This window comes from Accipiter gentilis, chromosome 6 (assembly GCF_929443795.1).
Source record: "Accipiter gentilis chromosome 6, bAccGen1.1, whole genome shotgun sequence".
Classification (NCBI taxonomy): Eukaryota; Metazoa; Chordata; class Aves; order Accipitriformes; family Accipitridae; genus Astur; species Astur gentilis.
This window is the reverse complement of record NC_064885.1, coordinates 25,785,500-25,801,094: the sequence shown is the minus strand read 5'-3', so window position 1 is coordinate 25,801,094 and position 15,595 is coordinate 25,785,500. Positions and strand designations below refer to the sequence as shown.

At 37.0% G+C, this 15,595-nt stretch overlaps 1 protein-coding gene and 1 long non-coding RNA gene across 3 annotated transcripts in view; one reads left to right on the top strand and one right to left on the bottom strand.

Annotated features, from left to right (window-relative positions):
• COL4A4 (collagen type IV alpha 4 chain) overlaps positions 1 to 15,595 on the top strand; it is a 76,456-nt gene that overhangs the window by 33,327 nt on the left and 27,534 nt on the right. Inside the window, exons 17-26 of the mRNA XM_049802841.1 lie at positions 445 to 498; positions 5,174 to 5,243; positions 6,731 to 6,835; positions 7,443 to 7,607; positions 8,171 to 8,263; positions 8,601 to 8,764; positions 11,753 to 11,825; positions 13,129 to 13,235; positions 13,693 to 13,876; positions 14,657 to 14,725. Coding sequence (XP_049658798.1) covers positions 445 to 498; positions 5,174 to 5,243; positions 6,731 to 6,835; positions 7,443 to 7,607; positions 8,171 to 8,263; positions 8,601 to 8,764; positions 11,753 to 11,825; positions 13,129 to 13,235; positions 13,693 to 13,876; positions 14,657 to 14,725 — 1,084 coding nt within the window. The remainder of the gene's footprint in view (positions 1 to 444; positions 499 to 5,173; positions 5,244 to 6,730; positions 6,836 to 7,442; positions 7,608 to 8,170; positions 8,264 to 8,600; positions 8,765 to 11,752; positions 11,826 to 13,128; positions 13,236 to 13,692; positions 13,877 to 14,656; positions 14,726 to 15,595) is intronic.
• The window catches only part of LOC126039546 (uncharacterized), a 29,671-nt gene that overhangs the window by 3,720 nt on the left and 10,356 nt on the right, over positions 1 to 15,595 (bottom strand). For both annotated transcript variants that reach the window (XR_007506345.1, XR_007506344.1), the window contains exons 6-7: positions 11,321 to 11,420; positions 2,349 to 2,476 (exon numbers count right to left, since the gene is read on the bottom strand). This is a non-coding gene — a long non-coding RNA (uncharacterized LOC126039546). The remainder of the gene's footprint in view (positions 1 to 2,348; positions 2,477 to 11,320; positions 11,421 to 15,595) is intronic.

Sequence of the window (15,595 nt, the reverse complement as noted above, 5' to 3'; positions counted from 1 at the left end):
GCCTACCTAAAACATTTGAATACTGCATGGATGAGTATATTAGTAGATCATAAAAAAAGAAGAGGAGCTGATAGGCAGCTGCTTTCCATGCAGTAATAGTTTAAGAGGGCCACTCAGCAGGCAGCAAACCAATTTCAGTTGTATTAAGCAGACAGTCTGTCAGAGTCTGCTGGTATGTATTCCAGCTAGTTCTATGCCCCAGCTACACTGAATCCGCTGACCACTGTCTAAATAACCTGGCAATACATGTCATGGTTTCTTTTAACAGAAGAGATTCTATGAAACATACCATCTCTTACACAAACCCAGTGAATTTTCTGAAACAAACTGCGGATGCTGTTACAACATGACAGTATTGTATGACTGCCTTATTGGGTTTTGTTCAAATAATTATATTAGTATCTTAACAGATTAATCCAATTATATTTATGTGATCCTTTCCAGGGGGAAACAGGATTTGCTGGTTTTCCTGGACAACCTGGCTACCCAGGCATACAGGTAAAAAAACAACACGCATGCAGGCGCGTGCACACACACTCCCCTATATAAATGCTAATGATTCCTCCAAAATGTACCTGCTTATCAGACCATTTCATTTTATGCAGTCATAATTACTTTTAAGATTTAATGTTTTCATGATAGTCACAGTTACTTAACACTGTGGTAGTAAATAACAATATAAGTAAACATTTCCTGCTTGGTGCATAGGAGAGTGGGAATTCCATTTTGTGTACTGTAGAATTGGTTAATCCCAATTGCCAGTAGTTACCTTTAACTATGCTAGTATAGTTATCAAATCCATGAATTGTACTACTCTGCAAGTTATTCATGGTTGAGCTGCATTCCCCAGAGAGGTATGTTAGGTAAAGGAACCTGCTATTTAGGTAACAGTATGATCCTATAAACTTTGATCTATGAACTAGTATGATAACTGGCACCAAATGAGGTGGCAAAATTTGATACAGATGGACTTGTTTGCATGACTTACCAAAATCTCTTTGCATGCGTTCAACCTGTTCACATAAGTAGCTTTTCCAAGATGCTTACCTGAATGGAAATTGGACTCCTTCATGCCAGCTTTGTTTAAATATTTCCTACTTTTGCTCACTTAGACAACACTAGCCATTTTTTTATTTTACAGTACATGCTGCTTTCCATTAGGGATTAGAAGTGTAGGTGTTACATCTGGGGAGCAATAAAATATGAGAATATTAATCTGAAAAGCATGGAAGGGATGCTTAATACAATTTTGGAAGACCCAGGTGCCAGTCTAGTGACATTTCAGGATATAAATTTATGGAATTCTCTTTTGCAGGCTGCAGAACTGATGATGATATTGTAATTCTAACTAACAACAAAAACTTGAATGAAGGGAACTATTATATTTTCTATGGAATCTACAATGCTAAAGCACGTTCAGAATGAAACCCCAGTTCTGGATGCTACTCTAGAAGGAGCAAAGCAGCAGTTGAGTCTAGCCAGATAGGTGGTCTAGGGAGTCACTGGGATAGGGCCCAAGTGGTCAGCAGTATATGAGTAAGAGAAGTGAAATGCTGCATTGAAGAAGGTGGGTGATAGGATCATCAGTAGAGACAGCAAGGTTGAAAAAGCTCGTCAAAGTTATTACGACATTACAGAGGACAAAAGCAATATTGCAGAAATCATGACACTAATGAACTTGGCTCTAAATATTCTGAAATACAAAAGTCAAAAAGTGTTTATTTCCCTCTGAAATAATCTTTTTGGAAAGCTGCATATAAAACAGTAACTTTTCTTGAAGCACAATTAGTTGCACCTGTGAAGTCAGTGGAATGACACTCGAGATTTGACCAAGAATCACCTCCATTACAAACTGAAGGTTAACATTGGAACACAGTCTATGTACTGTGATGACAAAAGGAAGTAAACTGTGGCTGGTCCAAACTTGCTATAAGTACTATACTACTAAAGACACAGTTGAAAGCAGACAAGTAAACCAGATTTTTAAGGAGCAGGTTTACAAATGAGAAATGACAAACACATGGAGTAAATAAGTAAAAGTACAATAAAAACATCTGGTTTAGTCACAGGCTTATTTGTTTCAAAGTTAGGACTGCCAGGAGAATGCTAGATCATTTCCTTCAGCCAAGATTTCATTTATGTAGTCATACTTGGGTGAAACAAAAAAATTGCCCATGGATGTTAATTTTTCTCCAATGTGCCCATTATCAGCTTCACAACAATGTGGGATCATTCAGATACTAATTAGGCAGAAACATTGCATGTCTTATTTAAACAGATAAATCATTACAGTTCATTACTCCTCAAAAGTAGAATCAAACTTTTAAGTCTTGTTAAAAAGTACTTACCCTGATGTGCATATTGTTTTAGTTGGGGGCATCATTAACAAACTTGAGAGAAGACATTGTATAGACAGAACAGTGCATTCTTCAGTCTCCATTGATTAGCCCACAGCCTGAGAAGCTATCAGTTAACACTACAAACAGTAAGCAAAAATTAATTAATTGTTGGTAGATTATGCTAGGGAAAAGTTTGAATACCTGCAGTAATGCTTCAGAAAGATGAAATTACAATTGCTAACGTGTGGAGCAAAAGAAAATGAATCAAGTATAGACACAACTTTAAAAAAAAAAGATCAGGTTAACTCATACAGATACACAAAATTTGGAATGATTGCAGAGATGCTGTACTTTTGCTTGGGAAACAATGGGATAAATCTGATTATTCCTGAAAAGTGCAGATGTACCTAGACTGCATCAACTGTTCCTCTGGCCTTACCAAGTGTTGCTTATGATCTGCTAAAAATCACAAAAACTGGAGGAACAAGAATATGATGAAAAATCCTCCTGAGAATAGCCCATCCTCACGTAGCTTTTCTGAAATAAAAACGTTCAAAGAGAATCTAAGATACATTCAGATTTAAGAGAAAGAGAGAGACTCAGAAAAAAAAACCCAGTTGCACTCAAAGTAGATTTCGTCTTTTAAAAAATGTTAACTGTTGCTTAAAGCAAAGAATGGATTTCAAGGAATCGTTGGCATACCTTTTGATCCCTAAGTCTGGACATTGGCAACATTGTGTGGATTTTGAACATAAGCCAGTAACGTGCCCTTGCTGCAAAGGCAGCTAATGATACCCTGGGCTGCATTAGGAAAAGTACTGCCAGCAGGCTAAGGGAGGTGATCCTTGGCCTCTACTCAGCACTGGTCTCCATGGTCTCCATCCTTGTAGATACTCTAAAGCTATCTGGACATGGTCCTGGCCAACCAGCTCTAGGTGGTCGTGCTTGAGCAGAAGGGTTGGACAAGATGATCTCCAGAGGTCCCTTCTAACCTCAACCATTCCATGATAAATATGAAAAAAACCAGAATCCCTTCTTCAGACAAAATACAAGGGAGGATATGAGTCCTGTTGAAATCACTCCGAGACCATTTGTCTCTGCTACTAATGGAATGAATCTCATTAAAATTACAAATGGTCTTTACAGGCAGTACAAAATGTTCTCGGCCATTGATGTTATAATAAAGCTATAGAAACTTACAGAACAAATACAGTGTTTAATGCTTAATAGGGATTTCAGTAAAACTGGTAAGTGATTATAAGCTTTCATTTTAAGAAGACTCCAGTTCCAGAATACAGTAGAGATATGCTTCTGTTTGTAATTTTTGGCTTTTTTTTTTTTTAAAATAAACTGTTGGCAAGTTGAATCTGCTGAAATTTTTATGGGAAGAGACAACAGTATCAGTCAGCAAAATTATCCAAACATATATATACCACTATGTAGGAGTGTACTAACAATGAAAACGCAGCAAGTACAAAGCTGCCATCCAGAGAGGGTCATAAGACCTAACAGCCTAAAGACAGAGATTTTCAGAGACCACCGCTGGAATTTGTCACTTAGGGAGATAAGAACTGAAATTTTTGACCTTGGCTTATTGACTCTTCAGTTTTCTTGTGGTTTGGTTGTGTCATTTTAAAATCAGCATGAAAGTCATGTAAGATATGGGCCATATCCATCTATTGTACAAATCTTTGATACTTTTATAATCATTAAATTAATTTTAAATTTCAAAATACTTTGTAAGTTTATCAGAAGAGGAGAAATGCTAGGTTTATTTTTTCTTTCCTGCCACACAGAAGACTCTTCTATGTCATTAGGGAAGACAAATTTACATTCTTGTTTAAAATAGCCAGAGATGACACAAAGATGTTATTTCATTCCTCAAGATACAGTCAAAGGAAAAGGGCTAGCCAAAAGGCCAAAGGTCAAGAGGAGGCCAGTCAGTGACAGCTCCAGAACTGTTTAAATATCATAGAGAGATCAGTTTTTAAAAAAAACCCAGAAAGAAGCATGGATGACTTGTTTTTACTTGTGTAAGAATGGGTATCCAGTTTTGCAGTCCCAGTTCTCCTTGTCTGTGTCCTAAAAGGCCCTGAACTCCAGTCCTAGGAATGCAACCTCACTACGCAGTTCCCACATTCACATTCCTGTTTTCTCAGTTCCCATATGCTGCAGAGAGCAGGGTTGATTCCTCATCTACAAAGCAAAAACTCTTAATACAGTTTGCCACATAAAAGAGTTCCCTAAAGTCCACTTCACTTGCAATTCTAAATATCAAAATCCAAGCTAATCAGAAATCCTCCAAGCAGAAGTGATTTTCCTTGCCATTAGTATGCACTTTTATGTTTCCCTGATGCAGATGTTTTAAGCTTCTTATAAGAGTTTTGAGTATCTCTTACCATCGATAATATCTGTCAGACTGTGAAACCTCTTTTCTTAATGCTTATCTGTCATAATAGAAGTAATTTCCAAATTCTGGTATACAATTTTAAGGCAAATAATTACAGCTTGGATGTTAAATCAAAACATCTCAATTAAATGGGTACTGATTGACTGTTTTTGATTTGTCTTTACAATAAGTGAATGAAATCAAATACAGCAGTCACAAGTTCTGAAGAGTCAAATAGATATGTGCAATAGGTAATCACTGGTATCCTGAAAGATAATGATTATTTAAAATCTTTTTTCTGGTTTTAAATGCTATAAAGCGTCAAAATCAAGTTTCCAAGGTCACGTGTGTCACATCCTTACATACCCCACCATTATTGAAATTTTCAGTTACATGCTGTCACATTGCATATTTATCAGTAAAATTTGTTGTTGGACTCTTACAGGGGGATCCAGGAGAAAAAGGACCCCCAGGTCCTCCTGGAGCTGTTGGAACTCTGCTGCTTCCTGTAAAAGGTTATAGCTAGTTTAAACTAGTCTTTCTGCTCTATGAAGTGTGTAGGACCTATTTTGCTAAGGTGTTTGAAAGTGATGACCAGGGATTCAGGGAACAGGATCCTAAAACATTGTCTTCCTAGTGGCAACATTCTGTGTGAGTTTTTGTCTCACTGATCTTACTGGAACTATGTTAAACATAAAAGTTTCAGATTAAATGTTTGCTTGAAAGATCTTTATGCATGCAGGACTATCCCGTTATTGGGCCTAAGCATATATAAGAAAAAGCTATGAAAAATAAGCCCATGCTGGATAATGGATGGCAAATAAGAAAACCAGCTTTCCCATTGTAATTTAGAATTCCTATTTTCAGAATTGCCACTACACACAGATTTTAGACTACAATTAAGCTTCCTATTGCATAGCAGGGGTGAAATCCTGGAACTAGTGCTCCCAGCAGAATACCTGTCAATCTTACTACCTTCCTACCTACATCTCAGGCTGGGTTTGTATGTTCCAGCTCCCTTTATCCCCATCTTTATTACCTAATTGGTGAAAAGGTGTGTGGAGGTTCTTATTTCGTAGCAGGAAGCAGTGGGGAACAGCCAAGCCTGCTGCCCGGAAAGGATTTGCATTGGCATCTTACACTTGGGGAACCTGTATTGCAAGAATATTTTAACAGAGAACTTACAATAAATTGTATTTCTAGTGCAGCAAATGCTGATCGTGAACACGGAAGTAAGTTAGAACACAACCCCAGCTCAGCAGAACCTACCCATTAGATGGGGGCCTCATCCAAAGATCAATTAAATTTGTTTTCCATTGACTTCTGTGTTTTTCCAGCCCATGCAACAAAAGACTTAAGCACATGCTTAACATCTCAAGTAACATTTAATGTTAATCATGTACATGGTGTGTGAGTGGATACATTCTTCAGAGAAAGAGGCCTTTAGCAGAATTGTTTGAGAACAGAACTACTACCAATATTTGTTTTTTTCAATTTAATGAAGCCTTTTATATCTGATTCACATTTTTTTTATCACTATGTAATTGCAATTTTAAAATTTATTCATTATAGCAATTGTGAAAATGTACTTTTTAAAATTTGTATAATTTAAACTAGGATGATCCTGAAATGACCTCCCTGTGGGCACTGCCAAATGTGCATAACATGAGATGCACATTTATTTTAAATGTGACATATTTATTTGGGGCAAACACTTCTCTCAGCATTCTGAAATACGTAGCACAAAGATACTACTATGGAGTGAAGAAGAGTTAAAACGGTGCCCACAAAATGAGCAGGAATCCATAGAAAAGTAACCAAATCCTCCCACCTTAAAATTAAATTGTTACACATTTAAAAATGTTTCATAAAGACAAAAGAAGTTACTGTATTTTTACTTTTGTGTAGTTCCCAAATTATACTTTTGGTTGCAGTTTAATTTCGATTTAAGCTGTCAGTTGCATAACGTGTTCAATTCACATATTTTTATAATTCTGTGTAGGTCCACAAGGAGATCCTGGATTTCCAGGTCCTGCTGGTGATATGGGGTCAGGTGGACCAATTGGACCTGCAGGCCTGCTAGGAAGACCAGGAGATGATGGAACAAGTAAGAAAAGTAGGGAATAAAATATGAACTATATACCAATGGGAGAGAAAGCAGCTAAAAAAATTCCCAACCTGTTCTTTTTTTCTTGCTTGATGGCAAGTCGCCAACAGTAAGGATTTGAGCTCTACCGAGAGTTCACTAAAAATATTAGTTCAGCGCTTGGTGGCCAAAAAAAGAACCAAAATGGTCCAAACAGAAGTTTAGGAATTACTAGAAAAGGAACAGAAGACAAAGCAGAATGCTGCCATGCACTGTAAATCCACAGTATGCCTGTATCTGGAGTGCTGTGCTCAAAAACTCTATTCTCCATCTCAGAAAGATATGAAGGAAGGTGATGAGGATGACTTTGCTCTATATAAGGAACTAGAGTAACTGGGATGTCTGGAAAAGAGATAATGGGGAGGAGGAAAATAAGCATTTGAAGGTCTAAAGCAGGAGCCTCTTTTCCTAGGAATACTGGAAAACCTAAAGATTTAGATTTAAGTCTTTGTGATATAGAAGCTCTTCTTCAGGACAGTTCTGAACAGTCTGTAATTTCCTCCTTGATATCTTGTAGTAATTGATACTATGAAGCTGTACGGGCCATATTCTGTTATTTTCTTTATAGGTCTGCCTGGCCTGCCAGGAGTAAGTGGGGCACCAGGACCTCAAGGTTTTCAAGGTGACCCTGGTTTCCCTGGAACAGGTGAATCAATCCCAGGAAGACCTGGATTTCCTGGACCACCAGGCCTACCAGGACAGCCAGGAAGACAAGGCTTACCTGGACTACCCAGTAGGTTCAGCAGCACTTTATATGGCAAGAATATCATTCTGCATATTAATAGATTCATTGCTTTTGTTAGTCCTACAAAAAACGTAGAGGTGAAAAGTGCATTTTGACAGATAGATCAAACTTTACATGTGATGTAGGAAACATGTTTTTCCAGTTAGTTGTTAATCAGCAAGGTTTCAAGATTTTCATATTTTCCTGGGTGATTTAAATCCACAAAGTAACATGTCTGAAAAACATCCCTAAAAATATATCACCTGAAGTCAAAAACACAGCAAACTGGGGAGGAAATTCAAATCAGCATCCTTTAGTAAAGAAACAAGAGCTGTGAAGTTTACAGTGGAAAAAGGAGGAAGTAGTGGCAGTGAAAAAACAATGTGTCAACATCAGCTCTAGCCAGACTGACTCTTGTAGTATCTTCTATAAGCAACGACTTGAAAGCATTTCATAACATCTCTAGCTTTTCACATGAGGATAACAAGATAAGGGAGAGGATAACACGTGACCTAAGCTGTGGAAACAGTCAACCTGATTTATACTAGCTGTACCATTTGTTTTTTTCAAAGGTATAATCTGTACTGACAGAGGGATCCCTGGAGAACCTGGAGCAAAAGGTCAGATAGGCCTTCCAGGAAGAAAAGGTGAAAAAGGAGAAAAGGGTAAGTACACCTGGATAGCAACAATTTGAATAGGAGACCTTTGCCAGATACGTTAGACCTAAATTTGCAAGAAGTTTATGGTAATTTGGAGGATAAGGCCCATCAAAGTGTGGATTTAAATGGCCTGTTGGCGTTGGGGCTTCTAAGTCAGCAGAGTCATGTCAGTGCAGCAGTTATTCAGCACTGTAAAAAGAGACTGATATGCTTCACTTCTTTGAAGGCCATAATGAGATAAAATGGTCTGTGCACTACTCGCACAGAAAAGAAAAAGGGCAGTGTAATTTTTTGTGTATTAATTTTATAACTGTTTCAATGTAATTTTGACACATTCATGTAGGAGATCAAGGCCTCTGCTCATGTAGTGCTGGTCCCCCTGGTCCCCGTGGTATGCAAGGACCTCCAGGTGCTCAAGGAAAGAAAGGACAAATGGGATACCCTGGAAGACATGGAGAAAAGGGCGACACAGGCTTATCTGGTGCAGTGGGATCACCAGGACTCCCTGTGAGTACTTCTCATGAGCTTCAGTAAATAAATAACGTCAAATTACCAGTTATGCAGGATGCATTTAAGCAGAGTGGTGTAGGAACTGCCCTGGCAAACTATTTAAAAGTTTTTTCTAGTTTTGCTTATTATAGTCTTGTTGGAGGATGCATTTTATTAGCTTCTATCTGATTTCCCTTGTGGCAGTTGGCAGAGTTTTACACTGAGGGACAGAATCCCATCCTGTGTTTGTGGGGTGGTCAGGAGGCTTAAGAAAGCTGGTGAATGTTCATCTTGTTTTGTTTTGACTTGTTTTTCTTTTAGTTTTGAATACCCATTGTTTTTCTTGAAGACATTGTAGATGCACAAATTGCTTCACTGAAGATGATTTTTCAGTTATTTCAAAGGAAAGCATTTCCAGCAAAACCTTATCACGGCAAAGAATTGCATGATGTCAGCAGGTCAAGACAGATTTTGTCAACGTCCACTTGTGGGGGGGGGGAAGGTTCTGAAGAAAAGGAAGCCTTCATTTTATTCAGGCATTTCAAGTCTTTTTTTTTTTTTTATTACTTTTTTAGAAATTAATTGAAAAGCTTAATTTATTTGATGTGCTTAATTTATTTTATGAAGCAGTCTGAAGGTAACGTAGAGTCTTTCACTTCCACAGAGTCTGAAAGGCATTGCTATTTGTTAGTGTTTATCCCTTTACTGTTCCATATTACTTTATAATCTCCCATTTTCAGTCACTACTCACCCAAAGTTTGTTCTCCTCAAGGATCAGCCACTATAGGCAATGCCTTGTCTCTGACATACATATTAGCAATGAAGCTGAATTGGAATAAAAATGTTACCCTTGATTTAATAGTTCTTAGAAGGAAAAATTACTATAACCATCAAAATAAAGACTTTTCATTTGCTTGAATACCTTTCTTGCAAGGTAACAATTTAATTTCAAGTTCCTCAAGACCAAAAACTGAATGAACTTTTTGGTAGTAAAGATTCTGAGTACTGGAATAATTTGACATCAGCATACAATGGTCATTTTTTTTCCCAAGACCAGTTCATTTCTGTTTTAACAAATCTGACATCCAGGTTTTCATGGAGGAACCCTATAAAGATTTTTCATGGCAAGGTGGGGGGAAGAAAATCAGTAAGAAATATCTAAAAGGTACACTGAGGTCAGATGTTTATTTCTACTTCAATATTGGCTGTCAGCAGGATTAACAAACCGAACAAATTTGAGCTCGAGCCCTATATGGGTGATGCTTGTTGCCTAACTCAGTGAAACTAGCTATTACTTTTGGAAACAGACTTATTTTCTTTAATGTGCTTCATATAGCTTATCTTATTCCCCACAGTGAGCAATAATTCAAAACAGCAATTAATCTAACTGCTTTAGGAATACATTACAAGATGATATATTGGACTTGCTGTGATTTTGTTCCACTTGCTCTGGTCTGGCATGTGGACTGTACATCCAGGATGCTGCACACCAAAATGATGCCAAATGGAATTTTTTTTTAATATACTTTCTTGTATGCGAGAGCAATTTCTTTGAAAATATAGGTGGATATGCTTGGCTTTATGACTGTTCCAAATTTTTTTTTTTGTTTGGGTTTTTTGAGGTTTTGTTTTGTTTCAATAGCAGAACTCTTTTTCACATGAGGAATTGCTTAAAAGTTTCCAGAACATTTTCTTTCAAAAGAAAACAAAACAAAACCATTGTGAGACTGAAGGAAGGAGTTGGAGGGGCTCTGTCATTCTAGTTCCAATGGTTTCATTACAAGCTTTGCAATTTTTTTTATTTTTCTTTTCTTAAAATCCTTTTACATGAGTGGATTATGTGAGATTTCAATCTTTTTTTTACTTTTGAAAGTATGCTTTAGCCCTTGTGGTTCTGAAGTAAAGCTTGAAGCCTTGTCCTGAACATTCTGGTGTTCTTGTGTTCTTTAAGTGATAAACAAGGACAAGTACTCAGTTTGGAAAGAAATCATTCACTTTGATACAGAAGTGCTACATATATATTTTTTTGCATTTTTCTGCTCTTTTCTTCCCAACTATCTCATTTTGCTTTTGAAACACTAAGAACTGGTCATTGCCAACTTAAAGATCTAGACATCTTAACAAATAGTCACTGCTAGTTTCAGATACACCACGTTTTTCAGAAGTCTCCTGCCTGTTATACAATTGTCACGATGTACAATCACTTTATAATTTGTATTTTCCCCACCTATTTCTTAATGAAAGATTTTCAATAACAGGAAACTGGCTAAATAATACCCAGTTTTTCAGCCTTAGTGACCTTTTACTTCTGTGTAAATTTCACACGGTGAAATATATTTACCCACATGTACTATTGCAAGATCAGACCCTCACTAATGATAATACACAAACCGCACTCTGCTTGAAGAACTAAGAGCACAAATCAGCATAAAAATATAGAAAAGCACTTCTTTTCCCCTCTAAACCTGTCAAGTCATAGATTCTTCTGACAATACCAGGTACCTAACTAGACATAGATGAAATTTTTTACTAGCAGCTTTGTGGGCTTTCACTCAGCAAAAAAGCATCACTTACCTACTGCCATGTTCACTTCTGGGAGCACAGCCTCATCCAGCAGTCACCACACTCCAGGGATTCCCTTTCTGCTTAGCCTCGGTGGATTGTGGGTTGAAGTCTGCAGTGGGAAGAGTTTGTGAATATTCTAGCATTTACAGCCACAGCTGTATACAGCCATGGACCCAATTCTTCTAGCATTACAATTTCTTATAGTTGTCTATCTGTTCATTTGGCAGTCAGGCTGAAAAGGCCAGGTGCCATTCATGCACCTCTTTATAGACGTCAAAAGAGGTAAGTCTTCCATTTTGGCTTGTTCCTTTAATTGGTCTGGTTTCAGGAAACAATGCAAGAGCAATACATAGATATCTGATTTACCCCTCAATTCCCACATTGATTCCTTGCTGGAGATAACTGACAACCTTTTCTTTTTTTTTTTTTTGCAATGGTAAGGGGACACCTGGTTCTGCTGGACAACATGGTGAAAAAGGAGAGAAGGGTGACCCAGGAAGAGTTAGAATAAAAGGTAAACACACATTTTATCATCTGCCTTTTTGTTTCCTATGCAATGCCTAGGCAACAGTGTGAGAAAACCATATTCATCTGCTCTTTAATAAAGTCACTAGTTTAGTAAGTTACTGAAGCCCAGAGGTCATGTATATCCAAACGCCTTTCTTGGTACCATCTCATTCATCTTCTGCTTGCTAAACACAAGATCAACACCGTGTTTTGTGTTTTTTTACTCTATAGTTGAGCCATAAAACAATTTTAACAGATTGTTATTAATGCTGACAAGTGACTTTTCATGTCATGTGATTGATAATCAGGGTCTCAGAGGTCTGTATAGTAAAGACTAAGCAGAATATGATTATTGTGAAAGCATGAAGAACTACTATTGTACTGAAGCCACCTCCTGAAGTGTCATATGCCAGTATCCCAGCTGTTATCTCAACTTAAACCACCAACATCCTTCTTGGGAAAAACTCAAAGTCTCAAAGGCTACTCAGTTTCCTGCTCCTATTTCTAAAAATTACTCTTGACCAGACATTGAAGAGAAACAATAGGCCACCAGTTGCACAACTGAAATTCTTGTAATTAAATAGATCAAAACCTCTCCACATTTATGGTTATGATTTGCAAAAGCAAAAGCAGCAGAGAACAACAAATTACAGCAATCTGATGGCAAAGCTTAGTTAGAAATGCTAAACTAATTATTCAGGCAAAAGATGCCCATCTTATTGTTTGTGAAAAGTTAGCTTAGCTTTGGATCCCTGTGTTTGTTTACAGATGTTGGAGCAGGGCAAAACATTTGCTGTTTATTTGCAAAGGATTTCTTGAAATAGCAAAATGAATCTTTGGGTTAGAATAGTTTTATCGTACTTTATGCAAACATTACATTTTCATAAATACCAGTGCAAGAGAAATGTAGGGATAAAAAAAGAAAAAACCTTTTGGGAATATTGATATAAATATTCTGCATCATATGGCATTGCTATATCCTGATTTCACTGAAATCAACAATAACACTCTGACTGATTTCAATAGCAAAATACTTTCACTCACTCTGCATATAGCATGAACAAAAGCCACATTTCTTGTGGTACCTGTAAACATGTCTTTTACAGAAAGACCAAATTATTCCATGAGGTGTCCAACTACATACTGCCTTCCTAAGCCTAAAGTACCTCAGTAAGGAAATGTGAATTCAAGAACTGGAAATTATCATACAGATATGACAAACGCTTACCCAGCATTTACCTAAGCGGAAATAAAAAACTCCCAACACTTACTGCAAATATTATACTTCATTTTTTTCAAATTGTTTTAAGGAATAAAAGGTGAAAGAGGTCCTACTGGGGTTCCAGGATTTCCAGGCCAAAGAGGTAATGATGGCAGAGATGGGGAACTAGGATTGCCTGGGGAAAAAGGAGCCAAGGTACATTTGACTTTCTCAGATTTTTTTTCCCATTTCAGTTAACCTATTGTCTTATGAAAAGGCTAGCTATTTAATGAAAACTACCATTTTATTCCAAATCCCTAGTAGATTAATTACTTTTATCATTTCATGTTAGCCTAGATCAAAAATCATAGTTTTTATGCATTGAAAAATTATTTCCTTGGAAGTATTACTGTTTATTTTGATATTCCTGAATATAATTTCTGCATATTCTGTGTGCCAATATTATGGGATCAGGAAGACAAAAAATCCCCACAAAACTCCACCCTTTGTTCCTATTGCCTTTGAATATTTAAAACTACTAATATCATCCATGTAGTCACTTAATTGTAGAAGAATGGTTTCTCCAGATAATTCTCTAATGTGGCTTTTGATAATCAAAGAGAGGAAAGAAATTAGGTCTTAGTATTTCTTATCAACAATTTCTTTCTTTTAGGGTGATTCTGGAGTACCACTGCCAGGTGATAAAGGATTCCCTGGGGTCCCAGGACCTCCTGGGGTAAAAGGACAGATGGGATTACCTGGTTTGGGGTTTCCCGGCCCTCCAGGAGTCAGAGGTAGCCCTGGAGAGTTTGGGGATACTGGTAACATTGGGCTACCTGGTCCAAAGGGCCAGAAAGGTAATTTTGAATGTTTGCATTAAGAACCAAATCACAAAATGCATCTTTGGTAGCATCCATTACAGTTTCACGTGTATTATATACAGTGTTACTCATTTATAGTGAAAATCAATTTTGGCAAGCTCAGTGGTCATGTGAAATATGGACACTGAAAGGTACAATACTGTCACCATTTAGCAGCAGACGCTAGTGAGAATATGAATTGCTAGGGGCCTTAAACCTGCAAAGTGCCACTTGCACACTATCAGAGGAATTATTTTCTGGAGTAAAGAGTATTCCTGACTGTAAGGATTTGCAAGGCAATGCTTTTTTGCTGAAGGAGCAGGAAAATACAACTCATACTTAAGGCTTGGTCTGTTTTTTGGTTATAAAAAAATCCCTACCAAAATAAAAAAATCTACACTCATAGCAATATGTATGAACCAGAAATGTACATAGAATTGAGATGAAAATAGAATTTATTTCTTGCAACAGAGACTATTGTAAAGACAAATTTCTGTCACAAGTAAAAAAAAAATTTTTGTCTTTACAGAATACAACTGTATTACAACAATTTGAATCATTACCAATATTCTATACAAAATAAGTGTCAGGAAAAATATATTTTAAGATTCTCCATCAAACCTTAAGTAATATGGAAATAACAGTGTGCATAAACAGTCCCTTCTCTTTACCTTTGCATATCTAGTTGGTTAGTTCTACAGAAATATTACAGTAAATGTTGAGACTCCATTTTTTCTAAAATCAAATAGGCTAGTTTCTTTCTCCCTCTTGCTTCAGGTGAGACTGTCTGCATTACGTTATCATACCCTGGAAATCCAGGTCCCCCAGGTTTTAAAGGTGTTCAAGGTATGTTTAACAGATGGGAGAATTTTTTGTTTTAATTGAAATGGAGTTTTAAGTTGGTAATTAAAAAAAGAAGCTATCCTAAAAAGATACACTTTTTTAGTTTCTCAACAGATACATGTCTCAAAACGTAAAATGCAAATACACAGGAATATACTCATCTAATAGAATCAAGGGCCAGACAGCTGCAGTTTGCATGATCAAAAGGTGTGCAGGCTGCTTCCATAGAAATGACTAAATGAAGGTAGCATGAAACTCTGCCCTGCCTCAGTTAAAATGCACGAGAGAGTCTGCAAAGTACGCAGATGTCTGGAGTCAGGCAAGACCTAGAATAGGTACATCTGGATACTGGGAGAAAAGGTATGCAAGGCAAAGATATGCTGCAAGACTGTAATTTCTAAAACTATATTGCTCATGGCAAGTTACAATTGAGCCCTAAAATCTGAATAATTATTACCATTACTTCAACTTGTTCAACTTAATTTAAATTCAAAGAACTCATCCATGAACTGGCAAAATGTTGCTTGTGATCACCTCCAGAACATTTGAAATACCCCAGAAAATCCTGATCAGAACAAATGGAGATACTGGATTTTCAAGCTGCTTAATATGGTAATGCACAGCTCCCTGACATCAGTATTGTGGGTGGTAGCTAGAATTTATAAAGAGATGAAAGAACAGGGATTAGCATATTGAGCTCATCTGCACCATTGCAGAAGCAGAGTATAGCACAGGAGAATATAAGAATTTGAGTTTACACCTGTCATTCACTAGGTTAATATTGATATCCTGTAACATTAAAATGTTATAGGAGATACTTTTTTTATTTTTCTAATTTACTCTGGTGATTTGCAGTCTGCTGTTTATGGATTG